At 41.5% G+C, this 25,732-nt stretch overlaps 1 protein-coding gene across 1 annotated transcript in view; it reads left to right on the top strand.

Moving 5' to 3' along the window:
• The window catches only part of LOC124616109 (sex peptide receptor), a 53,935-nt gene extending 30,355 nt beyond the window's left edge, over nt 1-23,580 (top strand). The window contains exon 3 of the mRNA XM_047144373.1: nt 16,686-23,580. Coding sequence (XP_047000329.1) covers nt 16,686-17,060 — 375 coding nt within the window. The 3' untranslated portion in view covers nt 17,061-23,580. The remainder of the gene's footprint in view (nt 1-16,685) is intronic.
• Nucleotides 23,581-25,732: the final 2,152 nt, after the last annotated feature.

Raw genomic sequence — 25,732 nt, 5'->3', positions numbered from 1 at the left:
TAAGTCTTCCAAAACACTTCAAAATTCCGTTTCTAATACTGGATTCCCTGCCTCTTCTACATAGACTCCTGTTTCTTCTTCTACCACGTCGTCAGAGAAATCCTCCCCTTCACAGAGGCCCTCAATCTACTTTTACCACCTATCCGCTCTCTCCTCTGCATTCAACAATGGCATTCCCATTGCAATCTTAATGTTACTGCCTTCCCTTTAATTTCACCGAAGGATGTGTCGACTTTTCTCCTAATGGTTCAAATGGGTCTGAGCACTATGGGGCTTAGCAGCTGAGGTCGTCAGTCCCATAGAACTTAGAACTACGTAAACGTAACTAACCTAAGGGCATCACAAACATCCATGCCCGAGGCATGCGACAGTAGCGGTCGCGCTGTTTCAGAATGAAGCTCCTAGAACCACTCGGCCACACCAGCCAGCTGACTTTTGTTCATGGTAAGTCTGTCCTTCCGAAAATCATTTTTTTTTTCGATTTCTTAAAATTTTTCATGAAGCCATTTCGCCATAGAATCCCTGCACTTCCTATTTATTTCATTCTTATGTGACTTCTATTTATGTATTTTTGAATTTCCCTGAACATTTTTGTACTTCCTTCTTTCGTCGATCAACTGAAATATTTCTTTTGTTACCCACGGTATCTTCGCTGTTACCATCCGCGTACTTACGTTTTTCTCTCCAACTTTTGTGATTGTCCGTTTTAGAGATGCCCATTCCTCTTCAGTTGGACTGCCTACTGAGCTACTCATAATCGCAGTATCTGTCGCCTCAATGAAGCGTACCTCTTCATTCCTTAGTACTTCTGTATCCCATCTATTTGCGCATCGATTCTTCCTAAGAAGCCTCTTCAACTTCGGCCTGATCTTCACCATTACCAATTGTGGTCTCATTCTATATCTGCCCCTGGGTACGCCGTACAATTTAGTATCTGAGTTCGAAATCTCTGCCTGACCATGACGTAACCCCGTATATCATGGCCATTTCGAAGTATACCTCCTCCTCTTGTGATTCTTGAACAGAATATTCACCGTTAACATCTGAAATTTTTGTTGCAGAGTTAAATTAATCTTCCTCCTCCCTCATTCCTACTACCAAGCACATATTCTGCCGTAACCCTTTCTTCTACACTTTCTCCAACAACCGCAATCCGCTTCACCATGACAATTAGATTTTCATTTCGCTTTACGTTCAGATGTACCTGTTCAGTTTCCTCGTACACTTTCTGTGTCTCTCCATTTTCTGCTTGCGACGACGGCCTGTATATCTGAACTGTGGTTATCGGGGTTGATTTTCTGTCAATAAGAAACTCAGTGAGACTGAGATCCTGTGAGGTTACAGCAGAGATTTCTACATACAACTGTGGATGTTAGACTGACCCGCTTCAAGTGGACTGGCCAATAGCCAGATCGCTATTCATGGGCTCATAGTCTTTTAATAAAAGGTGCCATGCAACCAATAACTAGGAGGACAGTATTGGTCCCACGAAATGTGAGACGTTGAAGTTCAACTCACAAAACATGGCAAACAGAGTGATCAACTAACTATGGAATGAAACAGGAGCCCATATTATTCACAGCCAAATTTGATGAAAGTTACAGCAGCTGTTCCATCACAAAAAATGCTGGGTATAGCAAAATTAACAGTTGTTGACATGGGACAGTACTACTCTAACACTTGAATATTCCGGTGAAGACTGGATAACTTAGGTGAGTGGAGTAAAAACATAACCTACATGTGAAATATGGAACGGTAAATCATCAGTGGTTATGCAGTTATTGAATCCGCCAGAAGAATGAAAAATTACACATGCAACTTACTTTGCTGATTAAACCATGACTGAGTCTTCAGTCACTAGAGAAAAGTATTAGATTCGTGAAATTTACGAAATCCCAGCAACGTGCCTACAGTCACACGGTAATGTTCATACATTGCACATCCAAACCGCGATCTCTCCCGTAGTCAGCACTCATTTGTGCGGACAGTAGCGAGTGCCCTGTTCTGATGCAGACTGAAACACATTAGCTCTCTATTAGATCTGCAGACACGCGTTCTCTCTAATGCTCTGGGCTGAAGCGCTCTCCCCACGAACCCCAGAAGTGCTCTCCACCAAACCGAAAAGCATTCGCGATCAACAATGAGTGCTTCCTCCTTTCCACATGTCTGCACAGTGTAAAAGGCAAAATACAAAATGTTGGCCAAGGACAGTTTTATCAGCGAGACCAATATCTCCCATAATGGCAAAAGTTTTACAAGATTAACAAATCGTTACACATCCTTGAGCGCGGTTCTTAAACAACTGTGAGCTACTCTCGCTCTCCTCGGCTATGGTTTGCACTTCAGCAAATGCACTTGGTTCCACAAACGCATTTCCCGGAATTGGCATCCCAAATTCTTTTATTCTACTATTTCCTTAGATTTACCAATAAGGAACTCTCTTACAGCATTTTAGACCAGGCGCTATTCACCCTGCGATAAACGACACCGAAAAATCGGTTCATTGCTTTACAAAGAGACACCTGGATAAACAGGTCACCCTGCCCTTCATCAACAGGAACAGATACGCGTCTATCTGCGTGCCCACCACAAGAGGCAACTGTAGGGATGCAGTAATCGCTAGTCTAATTACAAAACGAGAACTGCACGTGCGCGAAATTGCAATCATCTTAACTATCTACAGCCTACATTCCGCCTAAATTTTCTGATAAACATAACCTGGACAGATATTTGTGCACATTGATTCGAGTTACATCTACTTAGCCGGCCAGAGTGGCCAGCGGTTAAAGGCGCTACAGTCTGGAACCGCACGACCGCTACGGTCGCAGGTTCGAATCCTGCCTCGGGCATGGCTGGGTGTGATGTCCTTAGGTTAGTTAGGTTTAAGTAGTTCTAAGTTCTAGGGGACTTATGACCACAGCAGTTGAGTCCCATAGTGCTCAGAGCCATTTGAACCATTTTGAACATCTACTTATCGAAAGGCATGCCATGCTTGAAAAGAAAATCACGCTTGGGAAAGCTGAGACATGGCAACAGGATTTGTGATACATTTTAAGGGCTTGGTTTCGCGCTGTTGTAGCGTAAAGTTCTCAGTGATTGACTCGGATTCTCAGCACTTTGCAACAGTACTATTCCATTCTGTAATTTCATAGTGTGGTTCTTGCTATAATTGTAGCTCTACTTACACAGAAATGGGCGAAATAAAGTGTCATCCACAACAGTGTGGAAGGGTGAGAAAATACTGCATTTTTTTGCCACAACACTTCAAAGATGCAGGAGATCTATAGTAAAAGAGATTACCTACACCATGTTTCTTCAACCAGTTTTCGAATACTGTTGTGCAGTGTGAGATCGTTAGCAAGTGGTATTGAAGGATGATATCATTGAAAAGGCACAAAGAAGGGCAGCTCATTTTTTTACCATCGTGAAGTGGATGAGAGTATACCAGGCTTGCGATGTGGTCGGAGACGACGGTCATTTTGGTGTAGGCCTGCACGCCATTCAGTGGAAGATTCATTTTGCGAACAAAACATCGAGTTTCATGTCAAAGTTGCAAATGGATTGAACCTCGTAGATGGAATTAAAACACATGGACGAAATCAATGGACGTGTCTGTAACACTGTCTGTTGAAAAGTATCTACACACCTACTTGTGGATATTAATTTTGGTTACAGCATACATGTCCTCAGCTTCCGTCGTCCTGATTTTCCAATCCAATTGAATTACGTAGTCAGCACTTCTCTGACAGTAAATGTTACATCACAATCTGTCAATTGTCCATGTACTCAACCCTCGTTACCTCTGTAACTGGTAAGCTCCTTCATAACCTCGAAAATTTTGGTTCCTGTGACTTCCAAATTACAGTGACTATGAAGAACCGCAATATATTACGGAAGATCATTTGCATACAGTAGCAGCTTGCGTACCACCACCAGGGTCAGGGAGTTCCGATAGGAATAGCCTTTCCCTCATTTAAGTAGCAAAAAGCGAACACTATTGTAAGCTATCAGATACTTATAATCACGCTGCACGGGGTAGCCGTAGGTGTAGGAAAGAAATTTTGCCGTTACATATACTGGTACATGCGGATAGTCTCTGCAAGTTGAGCTGGGAATAGTGTTAGCAGTAAAGAAGCAACAAATTAAAACGTCGTGCCTTGTGCTTCAGTTTTACTAGATGAACATCGAAAATATAGTAACCGATAAACTCCCTCCTTTTACCAGTCTTTGGGTGCTGTCCGAAAATGTTTGATGAAGGTTGTTAGTTATTTGCGAAGTTTCTTGGAGGTGGCTAGGTACTGTCGTTTTCAAATACCGGATGAGTATAATCTGGGTAATTTGTCGCCACAAGACATGTTGTCGTGGTCTTCAGTCCGAAAACCTCTTCATCGCAGAGTAACTAATACAATTTACGTCCTTCTGAATCTCCTTACTGTATTCATCTCTTGGTCCCCTTCATGATTTTAACTCCTCACGCTTACCTCCAATGCTAAATTGGTGATACCTTGCTGTCTTTGAATGTGTTCTATTAATTGCTCCTTGCTTCTAGTCAGGTTATGAGAGGTGCACTTGACTCTGTGAAATAGATTGGGGGCACATGATATGTCGTAGCTGCTATCCTATACCTAATCGATCCGCGACGGAGCTATAGTGGAATCATGTGGAAGTGCACCTAACGTACACCGTATTAAACGGAATTATGTACGCGTGATGTGTGATAGAGACGTCCGCACTCCGCATATGGGGAGTTGAAGGAAATCTTATTTAGTCTCTCGCACATGGAATGAACAAAGGGGATGAGGCATTGATTGAGACTAACTTTCATCCACAACACCTGCATAAAAGAAACATTTCTTCTTTTGTCCCGGCGGAGAGTTTATTCATGTAAGGGATAATCATCTAGGGAACCACAAGGGTTTGAGATTATTATCTGCAGCATTGATCAACTCAAGAATTAAGAGCTAAATTTTCTGAATTGAAAAAGAGAGAAATGAGCATCACCACAAAATTTATAATTCGTTTACTGGAACGCGAAAAAAATGTACGAAGTGGGGCTAGCAAATTAACGCTCGCAAAACAGTCTTTTTTTTTTTTTTTTTTTTTTTTTTTTTTTTTTTTTTTTTTTTTGTACACACGATTGCACGGAATACGCAGCCACACGCTGTACCTAGTTCGGTAAGATGGCTATCGTAACGCTGAGAATAAACTCGGAGGAAATGGGGATTTCCGAGAATATATCACACACCATTTTAACGGCAACAATTATGAAGAAGTCGGGAGACAAGGAGAAAAGAGATAGCAGCTCCTCCTGACTTAAGTAAAGCACACACGTTAAGAAATATCACCAGACGCTTTGTCGTTACGGTAAACGGAATGAATTACGAACAAGCAGCAAGAAGGAAAGAGATTAAGCTTATGATGAACACGCAAACCGCGGACGCTTGTTAATCGGTTTACACAATTGTCATAAATGAGTACAGTTATTCATTAGAAATTTTTTTAAATACATGTGAATTACACGTGACCGATAAATTGAAAGCAAGGAAGAAGCTACATCTGAGCGTTGAGATTAATATTGATACCCGCCATTAACACGGGGTGTATAGTATGGTCCAACGAACAAGGGCTCGATTTATGAACTGCTTCCTGGAATTCTCATCAAAATTTTGCACGCAAAATTAACACGACACGATTTATCGTAAAAAGGGGCAGTTAATGATGATGTTACCATCAACTCAAACCGCATAGCAAATTGTCTAAACTACCTATTTCTCGGTCTCCACAAGGCGTTGTCTTCCACCTACGCTGCGAAGAGAGGTCGCTGAAAACCAATCATTGACGTGCCCGGGACTAGGAAACAGGAAACCAAATTTTTACCACAACCGCTAGTCTAACACGGTATGTGATTCTCTAGTTCTGTTTGAACATGCAATCTAACGGAAGTAAAGTGTCAGCAAACGGAAGGAAAGCCAGGTTGGCAATCTACATAGAAGAGCCGGAAAAAGATGCTCTCTGGTTGATGGAATAAATTTAAAGCTAAACTCTTCAAATAAAAGGTCGGGAAAAGGCATCCATGACGGAACTCTTCTGCATGTCCGCCATAAGGCCAATAAAAGAAACATATAAGTAAAAGAAATAAAAAAGAACTAGCCTGCAATCTTTCCTACTGTGAGCAGACACTAACAGAGCCTCAAAGTGTAGAAAATATTGTTCACGTTACAATATTACAGAAACTAATAACAAAAAATATATATATTGCACCACTTATCCCAAGCATAAATTCTCTTTTTGTCTCAACTATTTTTCGTCCACTTTTCACTTCCGTACAAGACCAACACACTCAGAAAAGAATTCCTATCACTTAAAACAATATTCGATGTTAACAAGCTGCTTTTCTCCAGGAAAGATCTTCATGCTCTAGGCAGTCAGTATTTTATTTTCTCTCTATTTCAGCCTTCATCAGTTATTTTACTGGCCAAATAGGAAAGCTCATAAACTACTTTTAATTCTTGTTTTTTCCTCTTATTCTGTCAGTATTACCTGATGTAATTCAACTGCATTTACATTACCCTTGTTTTGCTTTTGTTGATGCTCATTTTATATCATCCTTTCAAGATGCTGTCCATACCATTCAGCTGGCCTTCCTAGCCCTTTGGCAGTTTCTAACAGAATGACGGCGTCATTTACCGACCTCAAAGCTCTTACGACTTCTCAGTGAAGTGTAACTCCTTCTCGAAATTATTGTTCTTGTTCAGTGTACAGATTTAATAACTTTAGGGAAAGGTGATAATCCTGTGTCGCTCTCTTCTCAACCACTACATTCCTTCCACGTTTCTGCACGCTTCTATCTGTAGTTTTGTTTCTGAACAAGTTGTATATAAAGTTTCGCTCCCTCTGTGTTGCCCCTACCACATTCAGCATGTCAAAGATTGTATTCCAGTTGACCTTGTCAAGAGCTTTCTCTAAATCTACAAAACCCATAAACGTACATTTGCCTTTTCTTGACCTATCTTCTAACTTAAGTCTTAAGGTCAGTATTTTCTCTCGTGTTCCTACATTTCTCCGGTATCCAGGCAGATGTTTACCGTGATCGGTTTCCACCAGTTTTTCCATTTTTCTGTAAATGTTTCGTGTCACTATTCGACAGCCGTGACTTATTAACTTGATAGTTCGGTGATGTTCACACTTTTACCGCTTTCTTTGGACTGGAAGACTATATTTCCTCTTGAAAGCTAAAGGTATGTCGCTTGTCTCATAAATCTTGCACATCAATTGGAATAGAAAACTTCCTGGCAGATTAAAACTGTGTGTCAGACCGAGAATCTAACTCGGGACCTTTGGCCTTTGCGGGCAAGTTCTCTACCATTTTTTCCTCGTTTCGTTCGGTATTGTTCGTTGTGTTTGGTCGTAGCAGACGTCATATGACATCCGTTAAAGTTCGTTGTTGATCCGTGCACTTAATTTTTTTTTTTTTTTAATTACAGAGACCACTCAGAACTCTGAACGAACACGCTGAGCTACCGTGCCGGCAACCATCTGAGCTACCCAGGCACGACTCACGCACCGTCCTGACAGCTTTATTTCTGACAGTATCTCGTCTTCTACCTTCCAAACTTAACATAAGCCATGTCTCCGCAATATCCTTTCTTCCAGGAGTGCTAGTTCTGCTAGGTTCACAGGAGAGCTGTCAAGTTCGGAAGGTAGGAGACGAGGCAGAAATAAAGCTGTTAAGATGGGGAGAGAGTCGTTCTTGGGTAGCTCGGATGCTGCCGGCACGGTGGCTCGGCTAACTGCCCTCTGTAATAAAAAGAAAGTGAGTAACCGGACCAACCAACGATGAAATTGAAGAGGTGTCATGCGACGTCCGCCTCGAACACATGCAACGACCAATAACCATCAAAATGAGATTAAAAAAGGATGGTAGAGCAATTTTCTCTGATTGTCTCTGTGATAGTCATTACTGCAGAGAGGTGATCTTTCCCTGTAGTTATTACTACTCTGCCAACGGTTGTCATACGGGTGGTGTCTGTTTTGGTCACGATTTGTGTTGTGAGAATAGCCTTGTCGTGTCCAGTTATTACTTCTTTCATCGCGGAATTGCGACGGATGTGACCTGTAATTGTTGTATTCCTGTTTTCGCGTTCCGCGATTATCAGTGTCAATTTCTAATTCTTGTAAGAGTCCCTGAAAAGCTTCAATGTTGTCTTTGCAACGTCCTGCCAAAATAATATGTCGTAAATGCTCAGGTAATTTGATTAAGCAAATGCGGATGAGTTCTGAGGGGCTGTATGGGTTTGACAGGTACTGATTCTTGTGCAAAATGTCTTCAAAATATTTCACAAGACTGGAAAATTCAGATTGTTCGAAATGTTTCATCATTATGATGCTATGTTTTACTTGGTCTTGTGTAGCTTGAGACCAATATGCTGAGAGGAAGGCATTGTAAAATTCTCCTTCACTGTGACAATCGTGAATGACCGATCGCATTCTTACAGCTGGTTCATTCTCAAAGTAGCCACACATAAATTCTAATCTGTGCTCTAATGACCAGTTGGGAGGAAAACAACGAGAGAATTGATGGAGCCATGCTTGTGGATGAATGTCGTTGCCAGAATTCTTAAATGTTTTGAATTTACGTGTAGTAATGAACAGCTTATAGTCAAAATCATCATGTTGGCGAGTCACATGTCGGTCATTGTTACATCGTTTCGGCGGTTCCATCTCAAAATTCGGTGTGCCTTGCCAATTTCTTTCATAATTTCCGAAGTGTCCTGTGTTATTATTTTGTAGTTGTTCTGTATTTCTAAGTCCCTCTTCCCGTGTTGGAGCGCGAGTGTCCTCTGAAATATGTAATTTTTGTATTACTTGTGTCAGCTGATCTTGTACTTCCCGGATTTCTCTTTGGTGTTGCGTATTAATTTGATTCTAATTTTGTTTGAATTTCCTAATTTGTTCGCACCCTTCTGTGTCATTAAAGACTACCAGTTTTGTGTCATTCAGATTATCATCTACCTTCGTAGATAAATTATTTAGCTGATCCGAAAGTTCAACTACTTTCTCTGATAATGAACTAATTTCCTCCATGTCTCTTTCTACTGTGTCCTTTGAGTTTTCTTGAGTTTCTGCAAGTTGCGTAACCGAATCGGTAGATGCAACTGAGTCAATTTTAGCTTGCAGGGTCTCATGATTTTCATGAACAATAATTTGCAGTTCTTTTATGGCTGCTTCGTGATTCTGTAATGCATTTTCATGCCGCGAAAAAATAGGCTGAAAATGCTCACAACTTTGTGTTTTTACGTCGTTACAGACTTTTTGACATTTCGATTCGATTTTATGTAACTCAGTAGTGAAATCTTCACGTTTTTGTTCAAGCGTGGTGTGAAGATTTTGTTCCATTGCGTCTAACTGTTGCTGTGTTTGTCTCTGGTGTTGTTCCAGTGTGTCTAACTTTTGAAGCTTTTGATGTGTTTGTCTCTGGTGTTGTTCCATTTGTTGCATTAGCTGTAATAACAATGTATTAGTGTCTGGAATCTGTTTCTCTACGCTTTTCGGCAGTGCATTTGCACCGGCAACATTCACATTTTGACAAGCAGAAAATGTGTCTTGACTTATTTGAGAAAACAGTGAGGACGCAAAACCTGAATCTACAGTATTTGCAAAATTGTGAACTGTCATTTCGGATTCCTGATGCGAGCTATTGCCGATCGATCGATCCATAATGCTTCCCTGTTCACTAATTGTTTCACTGCCTACGCCATTGTTTGCCTCCCGCTCCATTTCCCTATGCACAATTACCAAATTACTATGTTGAACATTAGTTAATTCTTTACACAGTGGCGCTAACACACTGCTTTCGTCTTCACTGTCATTTCTCACTTTACTTTGGAGCCTAGTATTAAGTTTTTCACACGCCATTATTGTCACAATATTTCACACGACAACACAGAAAAACACAATTTGAAGAGCAAAAATAAGAGAACACATTAACATAGCACTGAAAATAATATTTAATTAATTGCAAGCGCAGCTGCGAAATACTTGGTGTAAATTTACATGCGTGCCACACCTGTTTTACTGTACAACAATGAAAGACTGCAACTACAAAGGAAACTCTCTCTATAATTACGCGCTAGCAATAAACAATAGCTACACTAATTACACAAACTACAAGAAAAAATCAGAAGATTCCAGTCAGGTATCCTCGGCTAAGGGTCGACATATGAAACGTCCCCTTATGAAAAATTATATACGTGACTGTGCTTAAACCGACACACAATGTTTCTAGCGCAACGCAATCTGACTTTCAAAAATCCCTACAAAAAATGACCCTGACTATCATTAACCTACACCTTTCACAAATCACTTACCTCACAATAATCTTCGTTACTCGAACTACTGCAATATAGCGAGCGCCACTACTGCCAGCTAAATAAAAGATTCAAACTACGGAAGGCACTAACTACTGATAGGCATAGATAGCAAATGAAAGATTTTAATAGAGAACAAACAATGTATTTACCTTAATAGTCATAATATATATAGCAGTTCATGATATCCAGTACTACAAATTTCAAAACTCCGCCATCTCTCTCCCCACATCTACCACTGCTAGCGGCTCACCTCCAACTGCGCAACGCTACGCACTGTTCACATCCAGCTCCCGCTGCCCAACACTACAATGGCAGACAACAATGCAAACTAGCCACAGACTGCACACAGCACAGCCAGTGATTTTCATACAGAGCGCTACGTAACGTTGCCAAAAAGAAAACATAAACAGCCTACTTACAATTGTTACAAGATCAGCTTAGTCAATGATCCAGACTATTGCCTCTGCAACTACAGAAGAAGCTGCTACCCATCTTTCCTACAGTAGTAGTCCAGGTACTTGTTAAACCGTTAACATAAGATTATAAGTCTTAATGAGTGGATTATTACAGCATGTATGTTTTTAAGTCCGTCCAGTTACTGCATGAAATATTGCAAATCAAAGTCTGGCAGCTCCTGGAAGCCGTAAATTCAGAAAATCTGCAAGTAGGACCGTGCCCCATAGTAGCCGTTTAGTGAGTCAAATGAAAACCTTAAATAGTTTTTTAAATATTATTTATTGTGCAGAAGTGGAACAAAGCTGAATCACTTTTCAACATAATCTCCCCCACGCTCAATGCAAGTCCTCCAGCGCTTACAAAGGGCTTAAATTCCTTGAGAAAAAAATTCTTTTGGTAGTCCGCGCAACCACTCATGCATCGCGTGGCGTACCTCTTCGTCAGAACGGAACTTCTTTCCTCCCATAGTGTCTTTGAGTGGTTCAAACATACGGAAATCACTTGGGGCGAAGTCTGGGGAGTACGGTGGATGAGGAAGACACTCAAAATGCAGGTCTGTGATTGTTACAATTGTTGCACGGGCAGTGTGGGGCTTGAATTGTCATGTTGCAAAACGACACCTGCTGACAGCAATACACGACGCTTTGATTTGATTGCAGGCCGCAGATGATTTTTTAGGAGTTTTGTGTATGATCCACTGGTGACAGTGGTCCCTCTAGGCATGTAACGGTTCAAAATGACGCCTTTTTCGTCCCTGAAGAGAGTCGGCATAACCTTCCCTGCTGATGGTTCTGTTCGAAACTTCTTTGGTTTTGGTGATGAGGAATGGCGCCATTCCTTGCTCGCTCTCTTCGTTTCCGGTTGGTGGAAGTGAACCCAGGTTTCGTCCTCAGTAACGATTCTTGCAATGAAGCCATCACCTTCTCGTTCAAAGCGCCGAAGAAGTTCTTCACAATTATCAACCCTCGTTCTCTCATTTCAGGAGTCAGCTGCCGTGGCACCCATGTTGCAGACACTTTGTGAAACTGGAGCACATCATACACAATGTGGTGTGCTGACCTATGATTAATCTGTAAATATGCTTTAATGTCAGTGTCTCTCGTCGGTTTTCCTTCACTATGGCTGCAACTGCTCCAATGTTCTGTGGAGTCACAACTCATTGTGCCTGACCTGAACGAAGAGCATCTTTCACTGAAGTCACACCATTTGCGAACTTCCTACTCCATTCGCAGACTTGTTGCTGTGAGAAACATGCATCACCGTACTGAACCTTCATTCGTAGATGAATTTCAATAGGTTTCATTCCTTCACTACGCAAAAACCGAATAACAGAACGCTGTTCTTCCCTGGTGCAAGTCGCAACTGGGGCGACCATCTTTCTACTGATACTGCGACGGTATGTGTGCATCTGCACTATTCGGCCACCTACAGGCCATTCTGCATGCTGTTTGTAGCACGCTTACCAACTTACAGCGTAACGGCACGAAATTTCAAGTTGTTATTTCAAATTTAAGGTTTTCGTTTGACTCACCCTTGTAATTATTCGCCAGACATCGAAACATGTAGCGATAAGGGACGACCAAAACTATTCCCTTCGAATGCCCGACAGTTCAGAATCGGTAGGTCCAACAGGCAATATCGTCATGAGCACTGAGTAAATTTATCCCAATGACGCTCCCAGTCGAAGAAATCCGTATCTGCTTGCTGCACATCCTCGCCTGACAATAATCGTCGACACTTTTAGGCGCTTTTTAAGGAGAGACATTAGGATCGTGAGGTAGGTGCTCCAGTGTCTCCCATTTCACCGTAATGGATGGATCTGGCCTCCCAAATCGAACGACGAGTTGTATCGAACTGCAATCGGCACGGAACGAGGCGCACCATTCCACAACGGTGGATTTCGGCAAACATGCTGTCCCATACACATTCTTCATTCTCCGATGACACCTACAGGTGTTTGTCCTACGGCAGCCTAGAAAAGTCCTGTCTGGACGCAATTGCTGATAATGTCGCCCTAGTTCATGTTTCCACGTTTACCGCACGCACATCAGAAAGACACGAATGATACACTAATCACTTGGCTGCATGTCGGTGCTTATGTACCCGCATCCGAGACGCGATTTGTTGCATACACGATGGAGCAACGGCCTTAACTGGAAACGCTTTGATCTTCTCTCATGTGTCACTGCAAACAGAGGACAGCCACTGATTATGACATCTCGTGAACGATGGAGCTTGTGCGAAAATAAAACATAGAAATACGAAATGTTACCAAATTTCGAAGCCCCAGTCACCTACAGAGGTGAAAACGTAGGCCTACTAATCCTCCGTAATACCACGTAACAGAAAGATTTTCCAAACTAGAATAGCGTGCTGCCCAATACTATCTTCATCAGTTTGGTGAAGATTAAAACGGATGGATCGAAGACGGGTGATGCCAACAAACGAAGAGGCGTTAAATAAAATCCTGCAGAATTTTATCAGATCAAATGTTTCCTACCTAAGAAGGCAGTAATCTAGTATGTAGAACCCATCGCAATTAGCAAGCAGGGAAGTATACCAGATCTTGCACCCGAAGCTGTGTGGTAATATTAACAGATTCCCAAAGTGTAGTCGCAGTGAAGAGCGTCAAAAACCAAAACTGAACAAAAGAGCTGTTGTCAATAATTATTGACATTACTAAGGAATTCGCCACAAAGAAGCAAACAGAAATAGCATCTGTTTTTGTGGATTCCAGGACACAGTGGCTTCTTTCATAATGAAAAACTAGGCAGCTTAGCGAAGCTAGCAATTAACTTCGGCAAAATCCTATATTACAGATTAGGCAAAATCCTAAATTATAGACTTTCTTGTGAAGAAATGCTGAGCTTAATCAATCGAAAAATGAGAAACGACTGGCAGACCCAATGGGATTCAACCAAGATTTCAAAAGAAGAGCATTATGGCCGGCTGCATGCTGAAATGGTATTATGTCGATGGTCTACCGATTGCGACAGACGCAGACGATTCATTATAACAGTCGCACACAAGCGTTTAAACCATGGTAAGTTAGCAACCCACCCATTCTGATCAAGATTGAAGGAATCTCAATTATACGATTTATGTGACAAAGAAGGAAACTTAAACAATGTTCTATTTTCGTTTACCGGATACAAGACGGAAGCAAAGACTCTTATCCGAGCACTTGTTAATGCAGAGGCTCCCCCTCTAATATCAGCTGCAGTGTTGCTGTCAACCCAAAGAGCGAACTAATATTGAACCAGTACCCCTTCGTTTCTTTAAAGAATCAAACTCAAATGTATAAAACAGCTGCAAACGTTTGACTACTTTACAAGTGAGTTAAGCTTTAGATGTTTGACGTTAAAAATGTAAGCGAGAGAAAGTTTAGAAGAGGTTTGAATTTGTGGCGAAAGTTTGTTGGAAGTCGCTAAGTGCTATAAATATGAAACACTGGATGAATATAATTTGCGCTCCATTTAAACCAAAGGCTAGTTTTTTGGGCATCTCAACGTTTACGACGTCATATCTCTTGGTCTATGCGTTGTACATTGATATAATTTTACAGGTACTTTGAGATAGATATGTACGTGCTGCCTAAAGAATGAATTGAGGGTAGAGTTACATGTAAAGCAGTGGTAAATTAAAACATCAATCTTGATAATAGAGTTTGACTGCATATCATTTTAAGCGGAAGTTGGGTTTTCATGCAGCTAAATTTCTATGACATATCCCGTGAAGTGTGTGTCGCGAAATTAGTTAATTTTGTAGTTGTATTCGGTTGTATTCGTGGGTAGTGTGTGGAAACTGTGCTGAGAGTAGCGTTGTTAGTAAATGAGTAATAAATTAAAACGTTTATGCTAAAGTTTAACTCCATGAACAGCTAAAATGTAGTACGCGATAACTTTCCGTTTAATGTGTGTGTGTGTGTATGGAGGGAGGGGGCAGGGGGGGGGGGGGGGGGGGGAAATGGTGTCAGAGTGGAAAAGTTTAAGATCTTAAAGTAAGTAATGAGTAATTTATGATAACTATTTTAATTTTTAAATTCGGTAAATAACTACGAGAAGTACTGAAAATCAAATTTGTGCTTCCTCTGGAAGCTTTGTGGAAGACAACCTGCAACGAGAACTGGGTTCCATGTCCCGGGATAGTCGCTTTTGAATAGACGTGTTACATCACTTAAATACGTGTGACCAAAGTGTATAGATATACTGTGCAGTTGATAATATTCACATAGGAGTACTTTTACATGTTATCTGCTGCAAGTGGCTATAGAGGTCTAAAAATGTGTATCCTGGAGCAACGGCTTTGGCCTTGCTATGGGAGCTCAAAAGTCAACAGTTTGGAATGCGATAAACATTTTTCTCTATGAATCAAGTAACATTCACCTTTATTAACACAATGAGAGAACTTTTGGGCTCGGCATCATATACACTTATTACTGCTTTACACTCTTCTCAATGCCGTTTATAATCCATAGTAATTAAGAACTCGTTTACAACGAGTTGTCCGCATAATGGCCGGCCGGTGTGGCTGAGCGCTTCTAGGAGCTTCAGTCTGGAACCGCGCGACCACTGCGGTCGCAGGTTCGAATCCTGCCTCGGGTATGGATGTGTGCGATGTCCTTAAGTTAGTTAGGTGTAAGTAGTTCTAAGTTCTAGGGGACTGATGACTTCAGATGTTAATTCCCATAGTGATCAGAGCCATTTTGTTCGCATATAACATCATATAACACAGTACCACGAACCTCATTGTACGTGTTCGTACTATCCAATCATTTTTGCGAGGCAGGAATCCAGATGTAAATAACTTTCTCGTCATTAACACAGTTCAACGTCACTCGGGAATTTTCACGTGTATTTACCTAAGTTTTGCCAATTCTCCGTAGATTAACATTCACATTACCAACTACAGCCCGAAGACAGATGGCTGCCCGAAAAGGATAATGTTATTAAATATTTAAACATTATCTTCTGCGAGAACCTGAACTCCATCGACATACATTCAGGCGTAGTAGTATGGAACAAACCAAGAAAAAACATCAGATAGACGTGGTCTCTCAAACGTATACCTAAAGAGCTATGAGTAGTTGTTCACCTTCGATACTTTGAAACATATTTCTTCTACTATAGGATGTTTAATTTTTATATTTTAGGTGGTGGTAGTCTGAATCAAAACAAAAGAAAGTCCAGTAAAGAAGGGGGCAAAAATGCATGCTTTACGGGCTATGAGCACTTTCTCAATAGAAGAGAGGCGTTTGACAGTAACGAAGATGGATAAGTACTCCTCAAGTGTACATTTTAGAGCCCATCTTCAATAGACAGCTTTTCGTGATTTGGTCGATACTTTCACCGCAGCCAGTTTGTCGGTAGACTTTTGGCTCACTCTGCATTTATTATCGTTAATTCGAATGGTTATTTGAATCAAGATTTATAACAAATGATACCCACAAAATAAAATGACGTTAAAGAAATTCATTTATTACTAATTAATCCAGTTACCTTATAGTGTACATTATCTATTTATTTCTAGATATACACTGTAGCTGGCACATCAACTGCAAAGTTTTTGTATTATCTTTGAGGCATTTCCGTATCTAGCAAATAGATGTCGCAGGCGTGTACAGTCTTACTTTCGATACTACTGTTTCCGCTAACGGCATCCGTTTAGGACGAATTCGTCCTAAACCGATGCTTTTAGCGGTAACAATGAAGCTCTCATCTCATTTATAAACATAGAGCCGCAACAAAAGGTCTTATACTACGTTTTTATGAACCTTGGCTGTATCCATTCGTTGGTTGGTAGTTATTTTCAGATGAAACCTTACCTTAATATCTGACGAACCGCTGCTGACTGTTGCAGGAGAACCGCAAGAGCGAGTGCAGGAAACTTCGGGACTCTAACTGCACGACGCTGATGCTGATCGTCGTGGTGACGGTCTTCCTGCTCGTCGAGATCCCGCTGGCAATCGTCACCATCCTCCACATCATCTCGAGCAGCGTCACCGAGATTCTCGACTACTACGTCGCCAATGTGCTGGTGCTCTTCACCAACTTCTTCATCATCGTCAGCTACCCCATCAACTTCGCCATCTACTGCGGCATGTCGCGGCAATTCCGAGAGACCTTCAAGGAGCTGTTCGTGCGTGGGGCTGTGGTGGCCCACCGGAACGGCGGAAGTTCCAAATACTCGCTCGTCAACGGACCGCGTACGTGTACCAACGAGACGGTGTTGTAACGACGAGGCAGTTGAACCATACTTCAAGTGAACGCCCCATGCGGCGCGTCGGCTCTTCCTCGTACCTTCTTCTGTGGCGTCATTGGAACGCGTTTCAGCATAGCCCCCGCAACATCACATTAACTCTTCGTCTTCGTTTCCCCTCTATCCAACATCAGGTCGGATTGGGGTATCCATGGTACTCTGATGATATTTCTCATCTGTTGGAGTTTTATTTGTTGCTCTCAGACGCTAGTTTCGTCAAAGAGAGGGGCCTGTTGTACTGTAACGTACTAAGATGGATCTCCTCGGTTAGACGTTGACGAGCGAGTGTCATTCTAACGCACAGCAGTTTCTTCTGTGACTGCACCGTTGACTTCCGCATACATCGTAATTCACAATATCAGCAGAAGACGGTTCAGAACGTAGGCACCGCCCTTACTGTACTGACAACTTCAATCGCAACAGTCCAACAGTGTAACTTACATTTTTTACCTTAGTCAATATTATTAACAAGAGCTCTCCCCAATTTTCATGTCCTAATTACACTGAAACACAACGTTGCCAACCAAACGTGTCTGAGTCACATCAAGCGACCGTGTACTTCAGACCAAGATTCAAATGTTCATCTTTCCTCACCAGGAGAAGAAGATGAGTGTGGCTGCAAGTAAAAAAAAAAAATCCATAAAACGAACGCAGTTATCGACTTTAACACAAGGTACTCTTGACATTATACGTACACAGCCATAAAAGTTAGTAACATGCCCCAAATTTTGTTCAACAAGAAATTCATAATTTTCTGTATTGTGCGGATAAATAATCCTATCGACCAAAATCCATTTGGTGGTGTCTACAAACACACATCCTTGATTTTGAATTAAATGCCGTTAGCGGTTTTTCACTTTTAGTTTATCAGATGATGCTTTGGATGGTTCTGGACCAGTTTCTGTTAAGCAGTCAGGTAGACAACTATAGTTTGATATTTATCTTTCAGGTGTTGCAACACAGGTTTAATTCTGCAATAATGTTCCCAATCCTTTTCTTTTAAACCCTTTAAACGCAAGGAAAAGGTCATAGAGAAGAGCGAACGTTTCATTTCTTAAGAGACCTTCGACCACATGAATTTCATGTAAAGAACCGTTTTTGGTTCTATATTCCGGCATGGACTCCATTATTTTTCAGTCACGTTCGTATCACATTTAGAGAGGGATTGGTTTACACTATTTCCCTCCAAGAACTCTTTACCAGGGTTCAAGGTCTATAGGATCACCACCATCATTCTCATGTCATTTACCTGTCCTTGTGGTCTTATTTTGACAGAACCTGACTCATGCTTTACGTAGTGGGAAACTGCTTGTAGCTTACAGCCAGTTCAGAGACGATCATGCAGCCTGATTCAACTGTTAAAATACCGACCTTCACAAAAGCAGGAAATCGGACAGGCGTCTAAATTTAAAAAGAGTGAAACGTGTAATTCCTCTTTATAGCGTAACATGCGCCATAGTACATTGTATGTCCAGCAGATGAGAAATTAATTTCGTACAGAAAAAAGTGTCACAGGTACGTGCATAGCGTTACTTGTAGAACAGGATTGACGCAATCCACAAAGCCTCATTTTCTACTCATCTGTTAAAATAACTTACAAATCGCGTTTTCCGCTGATCTGGAATCTCAACACCATTTTCCAGTAGTTTCAATATATGATTCAGCTTTGAATGTCATTCACATGTTCGCTCATAAGATATAATGGTGTTTTCCTCTTTGTCCATAAACGTGTCAGCTGCACAATTATTTGGACGTTTGCGCAACGGGATTTTGTTGTTGTAAGAAACAAATTTGTCATTAGCGATCGTGGGGGAAAGTCACTCATGTGTTACAACGTGAACTGCAGATAACAGAGTCACGCAGTATCTACTGACCAACAAGAGAACAAAATTTCCCACTTCAAACTGAGTGCAGTGACTAATATGAGTTACCTTAAGAATAATCTCATTGAAAGCATGTCAACATGATACACATTTTGTAATAAGAAAGAAGACTTCAACTTGTGTTTGCGTGTTAGAGACTGAACAAAGAGTTAATTAGTGTCTTCGAAAAGTTTTTACTCTCAGTTACGTAACTACATGTCGACTGTATAATCCATAATACTTGTAAATATTGGTAAATCATATTTTTAATTTAACATTGCATTGTATGATGTCAGTAAATTCCTTCAGTTAAATGTTTAAACTGGTGCTATGTGTCTGTCATGTGTGTGCTCTGTACATAATAATGTGGTTGGGTAAATTTTGCAATGTGACTGTAAATATCTATGTGTTTAAATATGAAGCTAAAAAATTTATCATAAGGATACAGAAAATGCCGAACATTAATTGATCAATGTAAACAGAGATATCTGTATTGAGTGTTACTGGGTAAGCGATATGGTTCCTTCATTCACCATCTGCCTGAGGAATTAATTCAGAAAGGACTGAAGCGAAGCTGGTTATATGTCTGATGTGGGGAGTCAAGGAATCACTAACCTGCACTAGATCACTTAAGTACTGAACTACTGTACAAATAACTGTGGCCCACTAAGAAGCAAATACTCGAAACTGATCTTGTACTCTTTGCGATGCGTGAATGTGAGCTTTTCCATGATGCTTGTCCAGCCAGTGAACAAAAGACCAGTTTCGACCCTCACTTTGAGCTGCTTATTCAATCTAGAGCTAAAGCCTCTCGACTGAACATCTCAGGCATTTGCTGTAAAATTTGTGTTTATAGCTTTATACTGAGTTTATGGCAACCCCACATACGTGCCTCTTGTTTGCAATCGTATTTTTCCCAAACTGCTACTGGTGTGATATATTCGAAGCTGAAGAGGACTAGTCAAAATGATGTTAATAATTTGCTACACCATTAGGGTGGTACTATTTTCTTGAGGTACATGAAAACAAAATTACATTTTTCGTCATGGTAGTGATCACCATTTTGTATTGTGGAGGATTGGGTCATTTTAGAGAGAAGCACTGGCGTCGATGAGCTGAATAACCTTAAAAATCTGATTTTCATTCAGCTTATACCCACTGCAGGAGAGAAGGATAATCACATATACTGAAGGAGGGACGTTTCTATTTGACCTAGTTTGGAATATGCTACATGTCATTCTTTAATAACAGTTTTATCGCTAAGTAAGATCTAAATGTTAGGCATGGTTATTACTGATATTACCTAATCGATTAAATGGAAACTAACTTTACAAGCAGAATAAGGAAGCAAACACGCAGTATGATTAAAATAACACTCTGAGTCAGAGTGTGAAATGTTTTGAAACTTAACGACAGATAAAAGCTGTATTCCTGTCAGGGACACAAACCTAAAAACCTGCCCTTGATTGTCGATGCTGTTACCAACCGAGATATCTAGGCATGGCCCACGACCTGCGCTCACCGTTTTACCTGGAACAGTACCTCTTTCCTACCTTCTAAATACCAAAGATATTGTTCTGCATAGTTGGCAGTACTGACACTCCTGGAATGAAAGATACTTTGCAGACATTGGTTAAGCACAGATTATGGGATATTTTACACAATGAATCTTTCATTGTGTAGCAGAGCGTGCTATGATTTGGCACATTCAAAGTAGCAGAGTACTCTCCAATAAAGAGTTAAAGTGTTATTCGGGAAGTAGTCACATACACTGTTCCATCTTGCTTGCCCACTGGTGGGCGGCAAAGCGTCTATATTCACAGAAAATGGGTAACAGTTGTTGTGTAATCAGTAAGGCTCCCTAGGTGTAGTGTACGGGGCAGCATGCAGACCGGGTTGGCCAAGTGGTTTGCACATGTAAGTGTGTAACAGGGCCATCTTTCCTAAAACTGAAACTCATCACCATACAATGAGCGAACTGAAGGGCACTTGGCAGTGCCGGCACTCAATGAATGTAAGGGGAATGGAGGGAGGATGTCAAATAGACATGCATAGTGGCCCTACTGATCTGACATAATTAAGACGTGGCACCCCAAATTATTATCAAGGATTTTTTAGCTACAAATTTCAACAGGAGACACAATTAGTTTGGTTTTTTACAGTATAATATAACATACATTTTCTGACAAATATTAATAGTGTTAAGCTAATTCATTGGCAAGGGGTTTAGAGTCTGATACTAATCAACATGTATCGGCAAGAAACGATAAAATTCTTGCCGAAAGATTAGTATTAAATGGCGAATAGTGCAATAGCAGCGTATGCGTTTCGAACTATGGCTGGACGTGGAACAGCATCGACCGTCAATCCGCATGTCATGCTTCAGAATGAAGCTTGAATTACTGAAACTCAGTAAAAATGCCACACTTGTCCGCACAGTTCGCCTCGCTGGTGTGGATAGCACTCACCATGTTGACCTGCAGGTGGAGGCTGAAGTCATTAGCTTCTACTAACAGTTTATCTCTGCGGCTAAATTCCAACCAACCAGAAAAATTTCTAAGTCACACAAGATGGAAGAGCTGTCAGCCTACAGAGATGCTCCGCAATGATGACTCCTGAGGACATAGTAATCCATTCCATGTGATTCCTAAAACTGAAATCCATGACTCTGCATTTTTCGTTCATTACATCATTTTGCCTGACTGAAGTATGGATATTTCGAGTGCCAGCCAGCGGAAAGATGTCTTAAGAGATGCTGGTTTCTTTTCCTGGCTGTGATTTCAGGTGGTTAACCAGTAACATGCTCCATAACACTTGATGCTGAAAAACCGTGTCCTCCTCTCTTTCTGTCTCTGTCTATGGCCCATGAGGATGAACCTCTGTAGCACAGCTGCGCTGCTCTCTTTAACTTCCAACTTATTTATGTTGCACATTCGTTACAGCTTTTGCACTGAGTTAAACATTTCTGTCAAGCAGCGTCTAAGCTGAGTGTTGTGTCCCATGTCCTCAAAGGTCTCCTAACTACCTTGGTCCTCAGTCCACTTTCGAATGTGGAATAGCCGTCGATGCATTTTGAAGAAGCCAGCTTTTTATGGTTCTGTTCACGAAAGTGTTCTTCCTGGTCTTGCCAAGAAGTGCAAATCACCCCCTTCTATATGCAGGTTGTTAAAAATACTCTGCTAGTTTGCAAGTACGACAGCAGATAGTATCTGCATTTTTTCTCGTGTTATTTGGCACCCAATGGCAGCTTCCTCAAAGTCTTAGTGGGTCTGACTGTATGATACTGACCCTGCAGTTCTCTACGAGTCCCCTCCATTCATTCTCCTAGGGTGGTCCACCCGCCCAATCAACATGGCCTTCTGCAGGTCCACTTGCTTACAGCCCAGTGCAATATACTGTCATAGTGGCATCTTATGTGGGAGAACATGAAGTCCAGTAAAAAAATTTAATCTATGTTAGTTAAGCATTGGTAAACACTGCTACTAATACACACCTCAGTCATTGATTGGGATTAATTATTCAGATCTGACTTACCTTTTTAATTCTGGTTTTATATGAGTTACGGGACAATTTACGAAAAAATGTTTACATAAAATTGGGCAGTGGTGCAATAGCCTTTGAGGCGACGATTAAACTTCTCCGCAACGTCCTTTCATCCAGGAGTGCTAGTTCCGCTAGTCGTGCACCAGACTTCTGTGAAGTTTGAAGGGTACGGGAGAGGTTCTGTCGGAAGTCAGACCCTAAGGGCAGGTCATGAATCACGCATGGATATCCCAGGAGGAGCATTGCCCGAATAAGGCGAGGTTCGTTTTTCAACTCTCCCTCAGGGACGCTGTTTTAATCTGCCAGGAATTTTAAGAGGAGCTGTAACCCAAAACTGTATTAACAGTACCCGATCAGGCAAGAAGTAAATAATGACTACCGCTAATATACGATTACAGCCGTCCGCTGCTACCAGCAGCATCCAACATCTACAGATGCAAGGAATACACGAGCAGTCCCCCGCTAATACAGTTTTTATTACGACAAGAGTGATGTAGACAGGGTACAGGAAGAGTTATTTCAGCATTTTACTGTGAAGCGATTCCGCCGTGTAAGTTCGTCCCAAGTTTCGGTCCTGGAGCGGCGTCCTCAGTGTGTGGTGACGTCAGACGCGCGGTCAGCGGCAGCTGCGCCCCGAGATGAGCCCCTTCGCGGTCGCCAGTCGCCCCTGACCGCCCTGCACTTCGGAGGCACAGTGTGTGAGTCTTTATGTTTGTAAATCTGTATATATCTCTAACGAACGACGCTTAAATTTGTATAAAACATAATAATAGACAGATATTTTGGACTGTGTTAGCTGACTGGAGCTAAATGTTTGTTCATGTACAAAAATATTAATTACAAGTGTGTTAAAAGTGTCATTCGAAAAAATTTTAAGGATTTACTGCGAAGTAGTAATATGGCTGTAAAAAGAATCATGGTCTTCTCGAGAGCTTTTGTAAGTGTGGTGTAATAATAAACCTGTACTTCTCTGGTTGAGACTGGGCAGCCCTGTTGCTGTCTTCTGTAGCCAATTCCTGTTTATGAAGCATGTCCTGTTCACCATGCTACTGTGTGGCCTGCAGAATACACTAAATATAATAAATTCCCTTTTAAATTGTCAATGTATTCTTTGTTGTGCTCCTCACCCTGACTCAAAACGTTCCTTATCCGGCAAAAATCGAATACACCTGCTCTGGAGATGCTCTCTAAATGTAATGGTGTTTTGCGTGAAATCTCACTGTCCATCTAACATGTCATTAAGGGGCAAAACTGTAGAGTACACAGTAACAATCCAGACAAACGTTACGCATCTTGGTGTTGTGCCCCACTTACTTTAAGCGCAGTATGTAATATCAGATATCTTTGAACGTGATTTGATGTACCATTCTCCATTTCGAATACCTAAACAGTTCTATCCTCAATATATTGGCTACTGTGCCTTTATTCCAGTACACCTATCCCACATTTTGAAGATGTCAACCACGAATTGTCTACTTACATTATCTGTAGCTCAGACTCCTTCTTATGGGTTTGTGCGATTGTGCGTGTGTGTAATTGGGGGTCTCCAAAGATTCTCCTTAGAGAAAGCAAGTGAGATTTTTGTAATTTGGTAATGTAGTTACTTTCTTCCTTATAATTTTACATGTTGTACAGACAGAATGTTTCTAAATGAAATGGACCTACATTTATAAACCATTAGCTTCTTTACTTACAATGGGCTGAAATACGCACGGAACATTCAGCACGCCGCCTGTGGGATAACACTCTCTGGTTTCGCCTATGTCAGTATTTGCTAATTTCTGTACGTAAACTAAAGCAACGATGTATACACCACTTGACGTGGGTGAGTGAGTCGCAATACAAACACTTAGCAGCCCTCTTTGACCGACTTTTATAGTCGAGACGTTGTAAGAAGGTCCATGACAGCTAGCAGCAATGCTGCAAGCTTTGAACTGCGAAACGGCTGCAGGCGAAAACAGTAGCCGCCTAAAGACATGTGACAACAGTGAGGCGTAGCCATAGAGACGTTTACTAAGTAGCGTCATGTTTTTGGATCAGGCTGAGGCGCGAAGCTGTCACAACCAACATACTAGAGTTGTCAAGGACCAACTTACGCTAACTCAACTGTGGCTCTCATATCGGTGCAGTTTCAGTGGACACAATAGAATAATGGGGAAGTGCCCCTGATGATCTACAACAGAATTGGATGTGCAACAGACAGAGAGTGGAGGGAGAGCCTGATCACAAAAGTACCATATTGCAGTGCATGTCCAAAGGAACTTTGCATCGTAAACAGAATAACACAGCCACTGCAATATCGTATTTATCTGCCGAAATCGGGCAAACGACTTTTAGGCACAACGTCTAACCTGTACGGGAATATAGATAATTTATATACAATTTCACGTCATAGATGCATGGTTGACGACATACGGAAGTTTGGGTCTGAGCGTCCGGGCGTGAGTTGTGCACGGATAGTCAAATGGTGCTGACACGGTAGCTCAGTGTATTCAGTCAGGGGGTTAGCTGCTCCCTGAAGTACCAGCCGCGAGGTATTAAAGGAAACTAAACTGACAGGGCCTTCGAATCTATCACAGGAGGACGGACAGAAATTTAAAATCAACTCATGTGCTCATGATACTGGTGATCTGTTGCTTTATTATTTCACCACTACAACCTTGCTTGCAGGAGTGTAGGTCAAGCAAGGTAAGGAAGAGAGCTGCTGTGTGGTCTGGAAAGACGTGTTGGAGAATTTAAACAGTTAGTGACAGGAGATCTCGGGTTACCAAAACACAGGATGTTTATAAACGAATATCGGGGTTTTAACGCTTTATAATATTTATTACATTAAACGTACAGTTATAAATGATATGTCAAATGAAAGAGTAACTCAAACAGTTTTGTTTGGCACCAGTGCGCATGCGCAGCGTGATATGTTTCCACCGCAATCAGTTAGACAGCGGTAGTAGCTTCTTAACTGGTGAACCTACTGTATCTGGCACATCTTACCTTGATACACTAAAGCAATGGCTCTTCCCTCAGTTGGAAGAAGATGAGCCAGAGAACTTCATTTTCCAGCAAGATGGTGCGCCACATCACTGGCATAGTGCAGTACGCGATTGGTTGAACTTCACTGTACCCAAGCGCTGGATAGGCCGCAAGGCGACCAATGACAGGGCTTGCTTTGCATGGCCTCCTAGTTCACCCGACCTAACGCCATGCGATTTTTTCCTTTGGGGCCTTCTCAAGGATCGTGTGTAT

Source organism: Schistocerca americana, chromosome 5 (assembly GCF_021461395.2).
Source record: "Schistocerca americana isolate TAMUIC-IGC-003095 chromosome 5, iqSchAmer2.1, whole genome shotgun sequence".
NCBI lineage: Eukaryota > Metazoa > Arthropoda > Insecta > Orthoptera > Acrididae > Schistocerca > Schistocerca americana.
The sequence above is the reverse complement of the archived record's forward strand: the minus strand, read 5'-3'. Positions and strand labels throughout refer to the sequence as shown.